The sequence below is a fragment of the Aulonocara stuartgranti genome, assembly GCF_965226115.1.
Source record: "Aulonocara stuartgranti genome assembly, chromosome: 10".
Taxonomy (NCBI): domain Eukaryota; kingdom Metazoa; phylum Chordata; class Actinopteri; order Cichliformes; family Cichlidae; genus Aulonocara; species Aulonocara stuartgranti.
In genome coordinates, this window is record NC_138946.1 from 34,416,717 (window position 1) to 34,433,067 (window position 16,351).

Sequence of the window (16,351 nt, forward strand, 5' to 3'; positions counted from 1 at the left end):
ATAAATAAATGATGCACATTTTATTTCAATGGCAACTGAAGTGTTGGATTTCATATAATAGCTTCACTTGAATGGAAAAATTACTGGAGACCGAATCTGTGAAAGCCCGATGGTGGCGGTCCATTTGCACTACTTTATTTCTTTTAGAGCTGTTCTGTTGATCGCTTTGTAAAGACTAAATTCAAAAAACACTGAACACATAAAATGTTAGTGGTATTTCATCGTTGTGCTTTTATTTTTTCCCCCTGAAAATTAGGCTACACTTATTGTGGAAAATGTAACCGGAAGTAACTTCTACTTTCATTTAGTCCATCTGGCGACGACATGTGAGTTGACTTGAACAGGAAGAGGAAAAAACGGCTACAGACCTACCGCATCGAGTAAAAGGCAGGGTGCGTATCACACCGTTAGTAAGTGCCAGGCTTTTATTTGTCGCTGCACATTCAGTTCGTGTTTTTAAGCTGTGTGAATAATTTATCTGGAGTCGGTTGGATAGCTAGCTAGCTTATGAGATCAATTTAACGGCTGCCGTCTTCTCATCACTTCTTCTCTGTCTGGTTGTTTCCTGTGTTGTCAGGTGGAACAGAACCTTTGAAGAATCTAAGCCAGTCTGCTGAGACGTTTTTAACAGCAAGAAGAGTTTGTTGGAGCCGATACAGAATGTCCGGACAGAGCATTACTGACAGGATCACGGCCGCTCAGCACAGCGTCACCGGCTCGGCGATTTCGAAAACTGTCTGCAAGGCAACCACTCATGAAATAATGGGGCCAAAGAAGAAGCACTTGAACTGTAAGTTTCGTTTCCCTGTTTAGAAAAGTTGCACATTTCCTTCCCATTTTTTCGGTTAATACTGGATTTGAGCGCTGTGTCTGTGGGGCCTGCACATACTGTAACGCTATAATCACAGGGCCAGACGGTGCTTTTACGAGTTTCAGGAAACTTTCGAGAAAAGTAAACCCACCGTGTTTGATGTAAGCAGGGATCTGTACTGTACGCTTCATACAACTGTATTTACCAGCAGGATGTTATTGCCCACACTTTAACTCCACCTGCAAAGAACTCGCCGAGTAGCTTTAGAAAGTTTAACCCGCCTGTTCCACGTGAGGCTAAAAGGCTCAAATCTGTGTTATTCTTTTGAAATACATGATGGGACTTTGGGTCAACAACCAACATCCAGAAAGGCTCTAAAGTCACAGAGCTCGTTCTGTTATACAGAACACACACAGGCTGGACTTTGATAACCACAGTCATAATCATTTACAGCTCTGTACAACATGCTGTGTAGCTGACTCTGCTCTTATTCCTGGAAGCAGCTTCGTAGTTACCGACTTTACAACTTTACCAAGAGTTGGTAAATGCAGATTACTTTCAGCACAGCTTACCTTGTGCATTGTGGAGGAAGTATTCCTCCACAATAAGCCTACTGAAAGCTGCTTTCTGGGTTCTGTTGGTGGTGTTTGATGTTTTAAGTTACTGAAAGGAACTTTTTTATTTTTTAAACAATTATCTTTACTATATATCATGGCAGAATGATCTGCATCAAAAAGTACATTTTAAACTAGGGCTGCCACAAACGATTATTTTGATAGTCAACTAGTCACCGATGATTTTTGCGATTAGTCTGCAAGGCTACATGTATGTTTCCCGTCCAATGGACCATGCATCCATTGGATGGGAAACGTACAGCTTCTTGCACCAGCATGTGTCTGCTCTCATATAACTATCATTAGCTTACAGCTTGAAGTGTTTAAGGTATGTGCTAACTAAAATTAAGACAAGATGATTGTTTATTACACTTAATAAAATTTGCAGATTGACTCGGTGGAGTTTAATAAACTCAGCCGGCTGCTCCTTGCTGTCTAAAATATAACAGGACCAATGTTCCCTCTAAGCTGCGCACTGCTGGCTTGGTCTCTGCGCACAGGAAATCTGCGTTGCGCACAAAAAAAAAAAATCTAACCTGAATTGAAATGAAAACAAAAACTTTAACAATTCTGTTCTGCATGTTAGTCAGTGAGTGACTGGCTGCTCCCGTATGGGATCAGAACGATGCCGCCTTATCCCAAAGTCCAGCCAATCACGCGATTCACATTCGTATATACGCAGCTAATCAACGTGGCTGACAGGCTATGACAGCGTCCTCATGTGCGACACCGGTGTTTTAGCAAAGCGGCTGATGTGGAGTGAAGCCACGTTAATGACAACGTGTCCAACCATTGGAGATGTGAGCAGGACAGACGGAACAACTGACGGACAAAGTGTGGACTTTATACCAGTTTTTAAATCGTGTTGATCGGCCACGTAAAACCAGAGTTATGATAAAATATCTGCAATGTTTGTTTTTCTTCCTGAATACTGTCGTTGTTTCTATTTACTGCGGGAAGAAACGGTGAAAACAGCGTTTTATAAGGAAAACGCTGGAAAGCCTGTGAGCAAAACAGCCCCCCTCCCCCAGCCTTTCCTATTGGTGGAAAAATGACATGGCAACATGGCATTTAGTTGTTTAGGGAGGGGGAAGTTTTAGGAGTGACGGCGTGTTTTGAGAGATTTGAGACGTTTAGCACAAATCTTGTGTAGTTAGTGTGTAGTTAGTGTGTAGTTAGTGTGTAGTGTAGTCAATAGTTGTGTTGTGTGTGTCAGAACAATGGTTTACAGGTGTTACAGCAGTGACACATCTGCTGCTCTCAGGCCTGCAGGTATCAGGCTGTTGTTCTCCTTCATCTCATAGTGGACAGAAATTATTTTTTGGAGCGGCACAAATAATTTGTGTGGGATCAGATTTGATGCAGAACAGCTGATTGTTCTGTAAATAGTTTGAAATGTTTGTTTAAAAAACGCCTTGGCTGCATTTTTAGGTACCGTATTTCCCGGACTACAAAGCGCACCTGAATATTAGCCGCACAAGCTAAAATCAGGGGAAAATCCTGTTTTGTACATACATTAGCCGCACCTGACTAAAAGCCGCAGGGTTCAAAGCTTGTGCAAAAAGTAGCGGCTTATAGCCCGACAATTACGGTAAACAGCTGCAAAAAACTTTGTTTGCAAAACTCAGTTACTTTTTTGAAGAAGTAACTATATAATTAATTGCCCAACATTGGTCATTATTTACTGTATTTGCAGACAGAGTTACAGACTCTCTCCCACAGACTCATAATACAGTCAGAGCTTTATAAATATATAAAAAAGAAGAAGTTTTTTTTTTCAAAATTGGAGTTCAGGTTATTTTTCCTTCCAATAGTGTTAACATGCTGCACAGGTCATGAACAAGATTTATTTAAATTTTCATTGTAAGTGGACTAAAGCAGTCAATTAAAAGTAGTCTAACATAAATGCTGTAATTTGATTACTTTAATAAACATGTAACTTGCATGGATTGGATGCTGGCGTGACCACAGTGCACACGTCTGCTGTTGCTCACAGTGGTCCAGGGACGCTCAGGGAGTTTGTGTGTTCGCTCAGACACGTGAAACATTAGAGGGGACGTTGAACTGGACACTGGAGTAAACTCTCGACCGTCTCACACTTCTGTTTAATCAGTTTTCTGTTTGACGTTTATTCAGCTGTGTAAAAACCAAGGAGGAACCCACCCGATGGATTAATAGTTTTATTTTATCTAATCTAATAATTTTAATCTCAGCCAAACTGATTCACTCAGGCACAAATAAAACACTGAAAAAGACAAACAATAACATTTTTAAGTTATCTAAGTGACTTATATATCATGTTTAGCCCGAGTAGCCAAAGATCGCGGGGGTTTAAAACGATGTGCCGAGAGTTTGCTGTTCTCACCCTTGAACCCCCGGCTAGCTGTCGAGCAGCACTTTTGCAAATATGTGGTGTCTTGATAAACTGAGCAGATATTCGAAGTTTACACAGCCACATTCTCGCCTGAAAATATCTTAAAAGTTTATTTTGTGACTCAGAAAGATTAATAAGAGTAACATTAAAACTTAGTAGCGCCGCCATTGCTGGAAACTGGAATTTGCAGCACCGCGCTATGAATTCTGGGATATGGTGGGCCACGAAGGACACACCCGACCCATCCTTCAAATCTGGGGAAATTAAGGATGCATTTGTCGGAGTCTTCGAATTTGGACAGGCTTCGTCGTGCCGCTGTGACGTAATCGGCCTACAAATGCGACCAAAAATATTTATCACGATATACATTTGAAAATTTGTGATAACGACATAACTGACGATATAATTGACACGAGACAAAATACTTTACAACTCCTCAACTTTATTAGTGCAAAAAACCCATCAATGTATTTTCACTTAAACAAGCAGCTGTTTTTTATCTGCATTAAAGTTATATAAAAACGTAACAGTGCAAATGCAAACTCCTCACTGACAGTTTAACCAAAAGGCATTTCCAGTGGAAACTGGCCGACATATCCTGAGCACAACCATGTATAATATCCACAACACTTAAAAAGAGGTTATACACACACAATACGGTAACATTATGTTGAAGCACAGTGCGTATCACTCCGCGAGGCTCCGCCTACGATAGCCGTAATGCTCCCACAATCCATCAAGCGGTGCGGCTTCGTAGCTCAGCAAAGTCGTACTGAAACATGTGACAGATTTTCGAGCGCCGTGCACATAAAATCGTTTCGAGGTCAGTAAACACGACCAGAGTTCATACATAAGGCACACGGGATTATAAGGGGCTCTGTCGACTTTCAGAAAAATCAAAGGATTGATTTTAAGTGCGCCGTATTTTCCAAACAACACGGTAATAACGACGGCCCGCTAGCATGCGCTACCAAAAATAGTGCTTTGTTGTGTATCTGACGGACGAAAGCTAAACCAGTTCCACACCAGTGAAGCTGCAGCATTTTTACAAACCAGTTCAGGTTCATCAGTTTCATTCAACGATCCACTTTCGCCCTTCTCATTCTCCGTCACCGCCATGCTTTTTCCTTCCATGTGCGTATGAAAACAAAGGCACTGCGCATGTGCATTTTACCCATATTCTATCACCATATTTCTTTTTCCTATCGTTGCCCAACGTTACACCGGTATTACCGTGGACGGTATGATATGGCCCAGCCCTAAGATGTGGTTTAATTTAGTTAAATCTGCAAGCGTAGGAGAGATCTCGTCTGATCTCGGAAGCTAAGCAGGTACTGATCAGAAGGTTGGTGGTTCGATTCCCCCAGTCTGCATGCCATATATCCTTGGGCAAGATACTAACCCCAAGTTGCTTTCTGATGCATCCATCGGAGAGAAACTCCATCCTCATCGGAGTATCAAAATGTCATAAAAAGTCATCTTTCAGAAAAACTACTGCAACTTCCATTTAAGAGTCAGTGTGTGTGAATGTTAGGTAGAAAGCACCAAGGAAAATGTGGTTGTGCGAATGGGAGTGAGTGGGTGAAAGCACAAGTTGTGTAAAGCGCTTTAAGTGCTCAAGATTGAGTAGAAAAGCGCTATAAGAACCAGTCCATCTACCATGTGCCATACCTAAATATTTAATATTTCCAGATTGCAGTGGGGCAGAAGAAGGGTTATGGAAGGAGCAGTTAATCAGAAGAACTGCAGATTTTAACCAGTTTATTGAGTAATCTGAAACTCTTGCTAAAGAGTTTATTAGTGTGATTACCTCAGAGAGATTGGTTTGTGAGTGCTGGAGAAAAAGCAACACATCATCCGCATAAAGAGGGATGATCACTGCAGCCTGTCTAACTGCTGCTGCAGGTGGTTGGATAAAAACTGCAAACAGTGACGGGGAGAGTGGGCGTCCCTGGCTGGTGGGCGTCCCTGGCTGGTGGGCGTCCCTGCCTGCTGGGCGTCCCTGCCTGCTGGGCGTCCCTGCCTGCTGGGCGTCCCTGCCTGGTGCCCCTCAGGAGACAGAAGCTGGAGGATGTTTGGTCATTTGTTTTGACACAAGCTGTTGGGGAATTATATCATATTTTTAACCAGTTAATGAAAGAGGTTCGAAACCAAAGTTTCCAGTTAACTCTGTCAAACGCTTTTTCTGCATCTAGAAACAATACTGTGGTTTCAGTGTTTTTTCAGCAAGAACAGTCTATCAAATTAAGTCATCTACGTGTATTTGTTGATGAGTGCTGCCTTTAGTGAAGCCAGTTTGGTCAGGATGAGTTATGAGGGGGGTTCTCTTCTCTGATCTCAGAGCTTTGCAGATTATTTTAAGGTCTACATTAATGAGGGATATTGGACGATAGCTGGTAGTAAACACAGGGTCTCTGCCTGGTTTTAGCAGGAGATTCATGTTTGGTGGACGTCTGTCATTTTCCTTGATTTCTGCAGCACTCTGTGGAGTAATGGTGCCAGAATTGTCCAGAATTCTGCTGGAAAGCCGTCTGGACCTGGAGCCTTACTGTTGGGCAAACTTATCAGGGCTTCCTGCAGCTCACCTGCTGTCAGCAGTGAGTCCAGTGCCATTGCCTGACTGTCTGGTAGTTTTGGAAAAGTTATGTTGTCAAGAAACTGATCAACTTTATTTTTTGATGAAGTTATCTGTTGTGAATATAAAGTTTTGTAAAAGTCCCTGAAAGTGATGTTTCTTCTTTCAGGATCTTAGACGGTGTTGCCTGATAAATCTTTAATCGCATCACAGTTGTTTCTTTATTCTTAACTGGTTTGCTAGAATCCGGATTTATTACCATGTTGAACATTTTGAAAGTGAAGTCTTTGTACTAGAAATTGTTTTTTTTTCTTTTTTAAATATAAACTTTTCTTTTAATTCAAGTTTTGCATTACAAACTTTTTCAGTATTTAGCAACTGCATTTCGTTGCCTTGTACTTGTAACATGTGCAATGACAATAAAGTTGAATTGTGTTCAGTATTTCCTGTTCCTGGTGGGACATGTCGGCTTCTCTAAAGATTTGATGATTTCTTCTAATTCCTCAATATGTTTGTTTTCTTTTTAACGTGATGAGAATGAAATGATTTTAGCTCTCATCACAGCTGTCCTGCTTCCCAGAGAACAGACTGATGTTTCAGGCAGGTCATTATTGCCTCAGTATGACTTCAGCTCATCTTTTCCCACTTTGCATTTTTCACTCCTGCAGACTTGATTCAGTGCACCAACGAGATGAATGTGAACATCCCTCAGCTGGCTGATACCCTGTTTGAGCGGACTGCCAGCACCAGCTGGGTGGTTGTCTTCAAGTCTCTCACCACTACACACCATCTGATGGTCTATGGCAATGAGGTCAGCAAGCGGACATGAAACACTACAAAGGCTCATTTACACCACGGAGCCCTGAACCGCCATAGCTTCAACACCGTCTGTGAACACTGGTTTAAGAAATGGGTGTTTAAAGTATTTACGACATGTTTAGCGCCATCTTGTGCCAAAACAGAATATGAGGTCAACAGGTTGGTTAGTGGCAGCTAATAGGCTAACATTAGGTATGTTAAATAATTAGTAAGGTAACCAGTAACTAAGTGGAAAACAAGGCTCCTCGCTGCAACAATGAGCTTTATGTGAAGAAACTGAGAACATACCGTCTGCTTCCACTGTCTTTAGCACTAACTGGTTCTGGTTGTTTGGCTAGCTGCACTGAAACAGGAAGTGTAATGTTTGTATTAATAAAGGAGGACCGCCAAGCTGCAGTGAGACACTCTGACCTTTCCTCTGAGTTGTGATGCACTGAGTGGCATAAACAGCTGATGTCCACAAGATGCGATCTATGCAATAAAAACGGGTTCCTACATGCGCATCACGCGCAAACATAAATATGTTTCTGGACGTTTCAGTGGGAGAAACGTTTCATCATCATCCAGGTGACTTCCTCAGTCTCAGCTGACTGCAGGTTTCAACCTTATAGCAGGACATTTGCACAATAACTGAAACCAGCACCAGTGCAGTCAGCTGAGACTGAAGAAGTCACCTGGATGATGATGAAACGTTTAAGTAAGTAAAATTTATTTATATAGCACATTTCACAGATAAAAATCACAAAGTGCTTTACAATAAGATCAGACACACAAGTTAAAACGTCCACGTGGACAGAATCGACCTTTGGGGATTTACTTACCTGGATGATCGAGCATCAAGACCTCTATTAGACCGCTTTTTAGTTTTAGTGTCCTTTTTTTGGTTCCGTTACTAGTTAGCTACCATAAACTAATCTAAGTATATGAGCCCCAACCAATCAGCCCAGTGCTGTTATGTTCTGTACTGGTACAAGATGGCGCTAAACATGTTCTTAAACACAGGTGTCCAACTGCAGGCCTCGAGGGCCGGTGTCCTGCAGGTTTTAGATGTGTCCTTGGTCCAACACAGCTGACTCAAATGACCTCCTCAACATGTGCTGAAGTCCTCCAGAGGCCTGCTAACAAACTAATCGTGTGAGTCAGGCGTGTTGACCCACGGTTATATCTAAAACCTGCAGGACGCCGGCCCTCGAGGCCTGCAGTTGGATGCCCCTGGTATAAAAGCTTTAAACAGTTCATAGTTAATCCAGCTTCACAGACAGTTAAATCTGTGACAGGCTTTGAGCATCTGTGGGCGTGCAGCGCTGCTGCAGACATTCATGGTTCATTCATGTGGTGTTTTTTTGCAGAGATTTATACAATATCTGGCTTCAAGAAACACACTTTTTAACCTCAGCAACTTTTTGGACAGAAGTGGCCTACAAGGTATCTCACAAACATCCACGACAGCCACGTTTCCCTGCGATACGCCGTCTATACTCACTCGTCTCTTCTCTGGTTTCTAACGTAGGCTATGATATGTCAACGTTCATCAGGAGGTACAGCCGCTACCTGAATGAGAAGGCTGTCTCCTACAGACAAGTCGCATTTGACTTCACTAAAGTGAAAAGAGGGTAAGGTTCATGTTTCTCACTGACTCGTGTTCGTCCTTTCTTACACCTGAGCCCCAAAGCTTGAATTTCTCGTTCAGGTGATCGTGTGTGACACTCCGGGGTGATATTAAAAATATCGTTGCACTACTTTTGTTTCCTTGTGACAGTTTTGTTAAAGTTGCAGAAAGCAACATATAACTTCTGCAGCTCTGTTTGAGGAAAGCCGAGTTCCTGGTTTTGCTTCACTTCACCATTTTAAAGGCAAGATATTTCCAAATAGCAGCGTTAGCATCTTTTTGTGAATTTGATTATCTTTCTTATTTTATTTCATAATTTGTCATATTGGGCCTAATTTTACTGGTTAGTTTTCATCAAATGCAGCTGTAGTCATAATTTTACTTCACTCCGTAGGACAGCTGCACGTCTCAGTGTCGGACTCTAAATTAAATTACATATAACTTCATTAATTCTTCATTAATATTTCTATTGTGACGTTTGCAGTCTTGACATCCTTTAGATAGTAGAGACGTATCTGCTGGCTAATGATGTTCATTTCAAAAGTGCCAACTTGGCAGACGAGCCACACAAAAAGACTTAAATGAACATTAATTATCCAGAGCTCTAACCCACAGCAAAGAAACGATTATTACCATGGGTGACAGTAAAATTAAAATACGTTAAAATAATGATGCTTTCTCTTTGCTTTCACAGGCCTGATGGAGTCATGAGGACCATGAACACAGAGAAACTCCTTAAAACCGTTTCTGTCATTCAGACTCAGATGGATGTGTTGCTTGATTTCAATGTGAGTGCTCGGCATCGTCAGACGTCTCAGCACAAGTAACTTACAGTGATGGGAATAACAGCGTAAACGTTTCAGTAACCAGTAATCGAACAACGCTGTTACTGTTACCGACACGAAAACGTGGTGCGGACATGTTACTGCGTTTCCACACACAGACGGTTGGCGCTGTCATCAGCTTATTGCGAAACAGTCGCACGAGTGCTGCTGATTGGCTGAGGAAGAACAAAACAGTCGTAGTAAATCAATCACATGACCAGTTTAAGATGACATAGCGACAAGATGCTGATGTCGACCCAAGACGACCCAGAGTATCGATTTCTGTGTTAAAAGTGTCGACTTTATACCAGTTTTTAAATTGTGTTGATCGGCCACGAAAAACCAGAGTTATAATAAAATAATATATACGCCATGTTTTCTCCTGAATAATCGAACACTGGAGTTTACTGTGGGACGCGCTCGAATGACCTCTCTGCTTGTGAGCAAAAACAAAACCCCCCAAAACCCCCCTTTCCTGTTTGTGGAAAATATACCATGTCCACCAATCAAAAAATGGCATTTGGTTGTTTGGGAAGAGGGCGAAGTTTTAAGAGTGACGGCGGTGAGAGAGAGAGAGATTTGTGACATTTAGTGTGTAGTGTAGTGGATATTGTTGTTGTGTGTGTCAGAACAATGAGGCGACTGCTGAAGGTCACAGCTGCTGCCAAAAAGCCACCAAACAGTGTAAACGCTGTCTGCAGGTGGAAACAGGAGCAGCGACACACCTGCTGCTGTCAGGCCTGCAGGTATCAGCCTGTGATCTGCTTTTTTATCTTACAGTGGACAGAAATTATTTTTGGGAGGGGCACAAATAGATGATTGTGTGGCATCTTATTTGATGCAGAACAGCTGATTGTTCTGTAAATAGTTTCAGTGGTTATAAAATAACAGCTTGGCTGCATTTTAGGTAAATAGCTGCATATAACTTTGTTGTTTGTAAAACCTGTGCATAGGTTTATATTTGCATTTCAAGTTAAGAGAATGATTTTTAAACATGTTTGTGGTTGTTACAGTAAAAACATAACTTTTTCTACTCGGATTTTATATTTTGTGTCTGGTTTCAGATCAGCTGTGCTGATACAGTATGTCAAATGAAAAAATAACTGTAAATTCAGACGTGTGAGGTTGTGCTGAAAAGAACGGCACCAAACAAAACAAGGCAGGATAAATCGTTTTTAAAGGTGAAATGACAAGTAGTCAAAAACACCCTCGACCACAGAGGGTTGAACATTTTTTAAAGTAACGCAGTAGTTACTTTTCCTAGAATTTAGTTACTGTATAATATTGTAACTCAGTTACTAACATAGTTACTTAACACAGTAAAAGTAACTATAACTACTTACTTTTCTTGTTTGTTTGTTAGCCCGGCGTGTTTTATAAGCGCTCTTTACATGGCTTTAACTTTGTTACCGTTTTAGACCAAATTAAGGCAAAAAATGGTTTTGAAAGAAGAGAAGACGAACTTTACTGGGCAGCACAAAGTACTGCTGTCTGAAAAAGCAGCACTGCCTCGATCTTACCACGTGCGCCACACATTATCATTACTCCTCAACCATTTTTACAGAAAATTCAAATGGTTCATGAAAGATGAGAATCAGTTTGTTTTGCCACAATTATAAAATAAGTGCAGGTGAGGTTGATTCTGTTTACCTGGACGTTTCGTCACTCATCCAAGTGACTCCTTCGAGACTGAAGCAGTAAGGCTACGTTGAAATGAAGAGACTCACTCTTTGGGGATTTACTCACCTGGATGATTGAGCATGCATCGAGACGGTTAAACACGATGTTTTAACACCGGCACCTCCCTTTTAGGTCAACGCCAATGAGCTGACGAACGGTGTGATCAATGCAGCCTTCATGCTTCTGTTTAAAGATGCAATCCGGCTGTTTGCGGCCTACAACGAGAGCATAATCAACCTCCTGGGTAAGGACAGGTTGTTTTTTGTCAGCCATGTCATCCTTTTATTTTACCTTTACAGGACCTTTTACTAGATGAGGCTCTCCACCTGAGTTTAGACATTTATACACAGCTTTAATTAACAAAGTTTTATGATGAATGTTTAGGAATTACAGCCGTTTTTACATATAATACCTTATTTTAAGAGGCGCAAAAGTAATTGGGCAGTTGAAGGAGGTTTAATGGTATCCTTGTTATTGTATTGTATGACAGATTAGGGAGATAAAACATCTGGACGAGTTTCTAGTGTTGAATTCGTATTTGGTAGCTGTTGACTGGAAGTAATGGTTCCAGATACTCTACTGGTCAATAGATTAGAACAACCCAGTTTTTCCAGTTATTTATTTCTGTTCAAGTTGTTCAAATCCAATGAACAGCTCGAAATGGTAAAAAGGTAAGTGGGGACCTCCCAGAGGTTTAAAAAAAGGTAAGGTTACCCAAAACTGAAAAATAATGCACATTTCAGAAAATGGCCTTTTTCAGGGAACAAAAACAGGTTAACAATTTAAAGCTGCTCTGCAACAGTGGAGGTTGATCCAGCCGTGAAAGCTGGTGCTGCTAAGTCCTACAGCTGTTCCAAAAAGGCGATTAACAGTAGAAGACAGACCATCGTAACACTTATAAATGTAGGTCTGTCCTACAGAGAAACTGCAAAGAAAGTCAAGGCGTCAGTGAGTCCAGCTTCCTTCAAACTGTGACAGGAAGAGGTCTGCAGACCCAACGACACGACTGAATCGGACACACGTTCCTGGGAGTTAACAGCTGTGTGATGGCGGCTCACAGGACATCAGCTTCAAGCAGCTTCATAGTGGTCGTAGTGAGAAAGTCTCAGTTTCAGCTGTGAGGAGAAACTTCGAGCTGCAAGTTTAAGAGGACGAGCTGCAGCAAGAAAGCCAGACGTCAGAATAAGACAGAGGCTCGTCTGGGCCATGAAACATTGGACTGCTGAAGACTGGAAGAAGGTTTCATGGACTGATGGATCAACATTTGAAATCTTCGGTTCATCATGCAGGATCTTTGCTGTGGAGTAGGTGGAAGGATGGATCCACAGTGTGTGGCATCGACTGTCAAACATGGAGGAGGAAGTGTGACGGTCTGGGGCTGTTTGCTGATCCAGGGTCTGTGACTCGTACAGAGTGAGAGGCTCCCTGAACCAGAACAGCTTCACAGCACTCTGCAGCTCCATGCAGGAGCCTCTGCAGCTCCACGCAGGAGCCTCTGCAGCTCCACGCAGGAGCCTCTGCAGCTCCACGCAGGAGCCTCTGCAGCTCCACGCAGGAGCCTCTGCAGCTCCATGCAGGAGCCTCTGCAGCTCCATGCAGGAGCCTCTGCAGCTCCATGCAGGAGCCTCTGCAGCTCCATGCAGGAGCCTCTGCAGCTCCATGCAGGAGCCTCTGCAGCTCCATGCAGGAGCCTCTGCTCAGTCAGAGGTTCATCCTACAGCAGGATAATCACCCAAACAGTCCAACTGTGCCAAGCTTGGAAACACGGAGTGTCCAGCACAGTCTCCAGACTCAAACCCCATCGAGCTGGTTTGGGATGAACTGGACAGAAGAGTGAAAGCAAAGCAGCTACAAGGTCCACGTTTATGGAACGTCTGCAGCAGACATGGGAGAAGATTTGATTTCTGTTGCAGACAGAATGCAATAGAAATCATTCAGCATGTAGAAGAATGTAGAAAGTTATTACTGTTGTTGTTGCTATTATAAGACTTTGCAGGGACGGTTAATAGGGTGTGTTTTTTGATTTTTGTGGACCAAATCCTGATCCTCGACGATCACACCTCAGAAATATCCTGCAGAAAAACTTTACCTGAAAATAAAGTGAATTTCTTTTTTGTGTGTGATTAACAGAGAAATACTTTGACATGAAAAAAGTTCAATGCAAAGAAGGACTGGACCTCTACAAGAAGTTCCTTACACGAATGACAAGAATCTCCGAGTTCCTCAAAGTTGCAGAGGTAAGTCTTTAGCCTGTCAGGGACTGCAAAGGAGCGTGTGATCACTGAGATCAGCTGGCTCTTGTTTCTGTCTGATTTTCAATACGTTTCGGTTTGTTTCCCTTCAGCAAGTTGGAATTGATCGAGGAGACATCCCAGACCTGTCTCAGGTGAGCCTTCACACAAACACAGTCATTTAGTGCAGCAGATAACAGGACTCAGCGCTGCGCTTTTTATTACAGCTTTTTCCTGAGTAAAAGGTGGAGAAATTAATAAAGCACATGTAACTGTGGAGCCACCAAAATTGAAAGTAGTTGGAGCAATTCACTAAAACTTGCAAACATATGTGGAAATCCAGTATAATCTGTCACAGGTGTTTCATATATGAAGGTGAAATTTCACTCCAATGTTAAATGGTGATGTCACGAGATGACGCAGATAATGTTCTGAACATTAATGAACAATCACATAAAATGATGAGAAAACTCTGAAAACCATCAGGTGCAAGAAGCAGCCAAAGCTACGCTGTGCTGCTGTTAGACAGAAGTTACAGGCTAACATACATGAGCGGCACATTTTCAAGAAAACTCGCTGCATTATACGAGTGCAGTCACAGAAGTTTACAGTCGCAGCAGCATGATTGTGAATGATTGTACTTTTGTACAGTGATGCAGCAGTGGGCATGTTATTAAATGTGGCTGTTATTGTCCTTTCACAGCTGCTAACTCGCTGAAGCTTCAGTGCTAACAAGCTTTAACACCCACTGCTGTGCGCAGCTGTTGCATGTGTTGCATAGGGCTGGGCGATGTGGACCAAAAATCATATATCGAATGTCTATATGCAATATATATCTTTACATGTTTTCTACCCATAAAGGAAAAACAGAGTTCTTAGTCAAAGCTACGTGTGCGAGATGTCACATGCACACTCATGTACAGCTGCAGATGCACTTGAAAAATGACTCGGATACAAATTATTGGTCTTTATTAAATAATAATTCTTCTTGAATAAAATACAGTGATGGTGTTTTTCAGCCTTGTGAAAGGATTTTCAGTGTCGGTGGCAACGTTGTAACCTTGAAGCCTGATGCTGTTGACAGATTAGTCTGGCACAAAATCAGGAAGACGTACGGTCGTTGGCGTGTTCTCACTACAGTTTTATTGTCATTTGATATTTGATATCATATTTCTTTCTTATTTCAAATCAGCTGATTCAGTATTGCACTCAGCAGTGTCCAGTTGAAGCCTGTTGTTGAGCTGTACCGCCTCGACGACATTAGCCTCGTTTAAGCCAGGTTGTGAGAGCATCCTGCAGGGCTTCAGCTGTGTGCTGCCCGCTGTGGTCTGGAGACAGGCAGGTTTCAGTCCAGTCTTCCATGTATGGCTCACATGGACCACATGTCATCAGTGTGAAGTGAGACACTTTGTTGAGCCGGGCAGCGAGCTTCTCGGTAACTTGAGTAAACATTTTTGGCAGCAACTCTCAAAGTATCTCTGACTGGGTAACTGGTGTTTCAGCAGCTGTTCCACAGTTGAGATGGAGACCATGTCTTCAGCGATGGTCACTGCTTTAGTAATGTCACTCTCCCTCCCATAATCCACGAGTGTGTGAGTTTTATAACGCCGTTTGTTTCAGGTGCAGGAGGCTGGCAGGACTTTGCGCTCTGAGATACAGCACGCACTTTGTGGCGCTGGTGTAAATGGTGGAAAAGATGAGCAGTGCTCGAACCTTTTGTCAGGACACTTTATTCTGCTGCTGAAACTTTGAATCCAAACCATCTCCAAATATTCGACCAACCAGCTTCAATAGCTACCGTGTCCATCCTGTCGCCGCCTGCAGGTGATGGGGGGGAGGCAAACGTGGATGAGAGAGCGGCTCCACAAGTATAATTACAACACAACATAAACGATGTGGATATAAATAATATTGTCATGTCTTATATCTCGTATAAAAGTATACCCCCTGTGGTTCAGGGGGGTGGGAAGCTCATCTTGTAACCGGAAGGTTGCCGGTTCGATCCCCAGCTCTCTCTGTCCGTTGTGTTCTTGGGCAAGACACTTCACCTACTGGTGCTGGCCAGAGGGGCCGATGGCGCGATATGTCAGTCTGCCCCAGGGCAGCTGTGGCTACAACCGTAGCTGCCTCCACCAGTGTGTGTGAATGTGAGAGTGAATGAATAGTGGCATTGTAAAGCTCTATATAAATGCAATCCATTATTATTATAATTATTATTATTATATTGATATTTTTTAGAAACTCAGTCTATCGCCCAGTCCTAGTGCTGCACTTACAGACAGGCTCACACCCACTCATGAATGCATGTCATGCAGAAACTAACGGTGTGAATCCAGGCTGTCTTATTGGATATCAGACCAGCGACTTATGTTTAAAAGTAGCTTTATTTGCAGGTTTCGTTTTCTTTCTGCACCTACATTAAATCCCAGTATGCTTTGCTCCACATGTGTTCCTAATATCTTGGCCACCTTTATTTTCTGTATTTCTCCTTTCTTCTGTTTCTCTTTCTTCAGTTTACAGTGTGTGTAAGTATCTGGCTTTTCTCTCTCCATCTCTGTATTCAAAGCTGTATTTTGACTCTTGGCAATTACTCGGCTTGTTTTCATGCTTTTTTTCCTCTACACAAGATCCTGTCAGGTTTTCTTCAGCATTTGAAATTGAATATGTGTCATGACATTCATGTTAGGCCCCAAGCAGTCTGCTGGATGCCCTGGAGCAGCACTTGGCGTCTTTAGAGGGAAAGAAAGTCAAAGATTCAACAGCAGCCAGCAGGTAGGTCTGTTTCCTGGTCCCTGCTAGCCCAGTGTTTGCTTC

General features: G+C 42.4%; 1 protein-coding gene across 6 annotated transcripts in view; it reads left to right on the top strand.

The window, feature by feature from the left end:
* The first annotated feature begins 308 nt into the window (after positions 1-308).
* Positions 309-16,351, top strand: part of LOC309715579 (phosphatidylinositol-binding clathrin assembly protein-like) — a 43,914-nt gene continuing 27,871 nt past the window's right edge. For 5 of the 6 annotated variants that reach the window (XM_082548823.1, XM_082548826.1, XM_082548827.1 and 2 more), the window contains exons 1-10: positions 309-392; positions 578-790; positions 7,043-7,185; positions 8,543-8,618; positions 8,704-8,806; positions 9,497-9,590; positions 11,439-11,550; positions 13,437-13,543; positions 13,651-13,692; positions 16,224-16,309. In XM_082548823.1, the coding sequence (XP_082404949.1) occupies positions 661-790; positions 7,043-7,185; positions 8,543-8,618; positions 8,704-8,806; positions 9,497-9,590; positions 11,439-11,550; positions 13,437-13,543; positions 13,651-13,692; positions 16,224-16,309 (893 nt within the window). In that variant the 5' untranslated portion in view covers positions 309-392; positions 578-660. Of the gene's footprint in view, positions 411-577; positions 791-7,042; positions 7,186-8,542; positions 8,619-8,703; positions 8,807-9,496; positions 9,591-11,438; positions 11,551-13,436; positions 13,544-13,650; positions 13,693-16,223; positions 16,310-16,351 lie in introns of all 6 variants that reach the window. The other variant, XM_082548824.1, reaches the window with a different exon arrangement.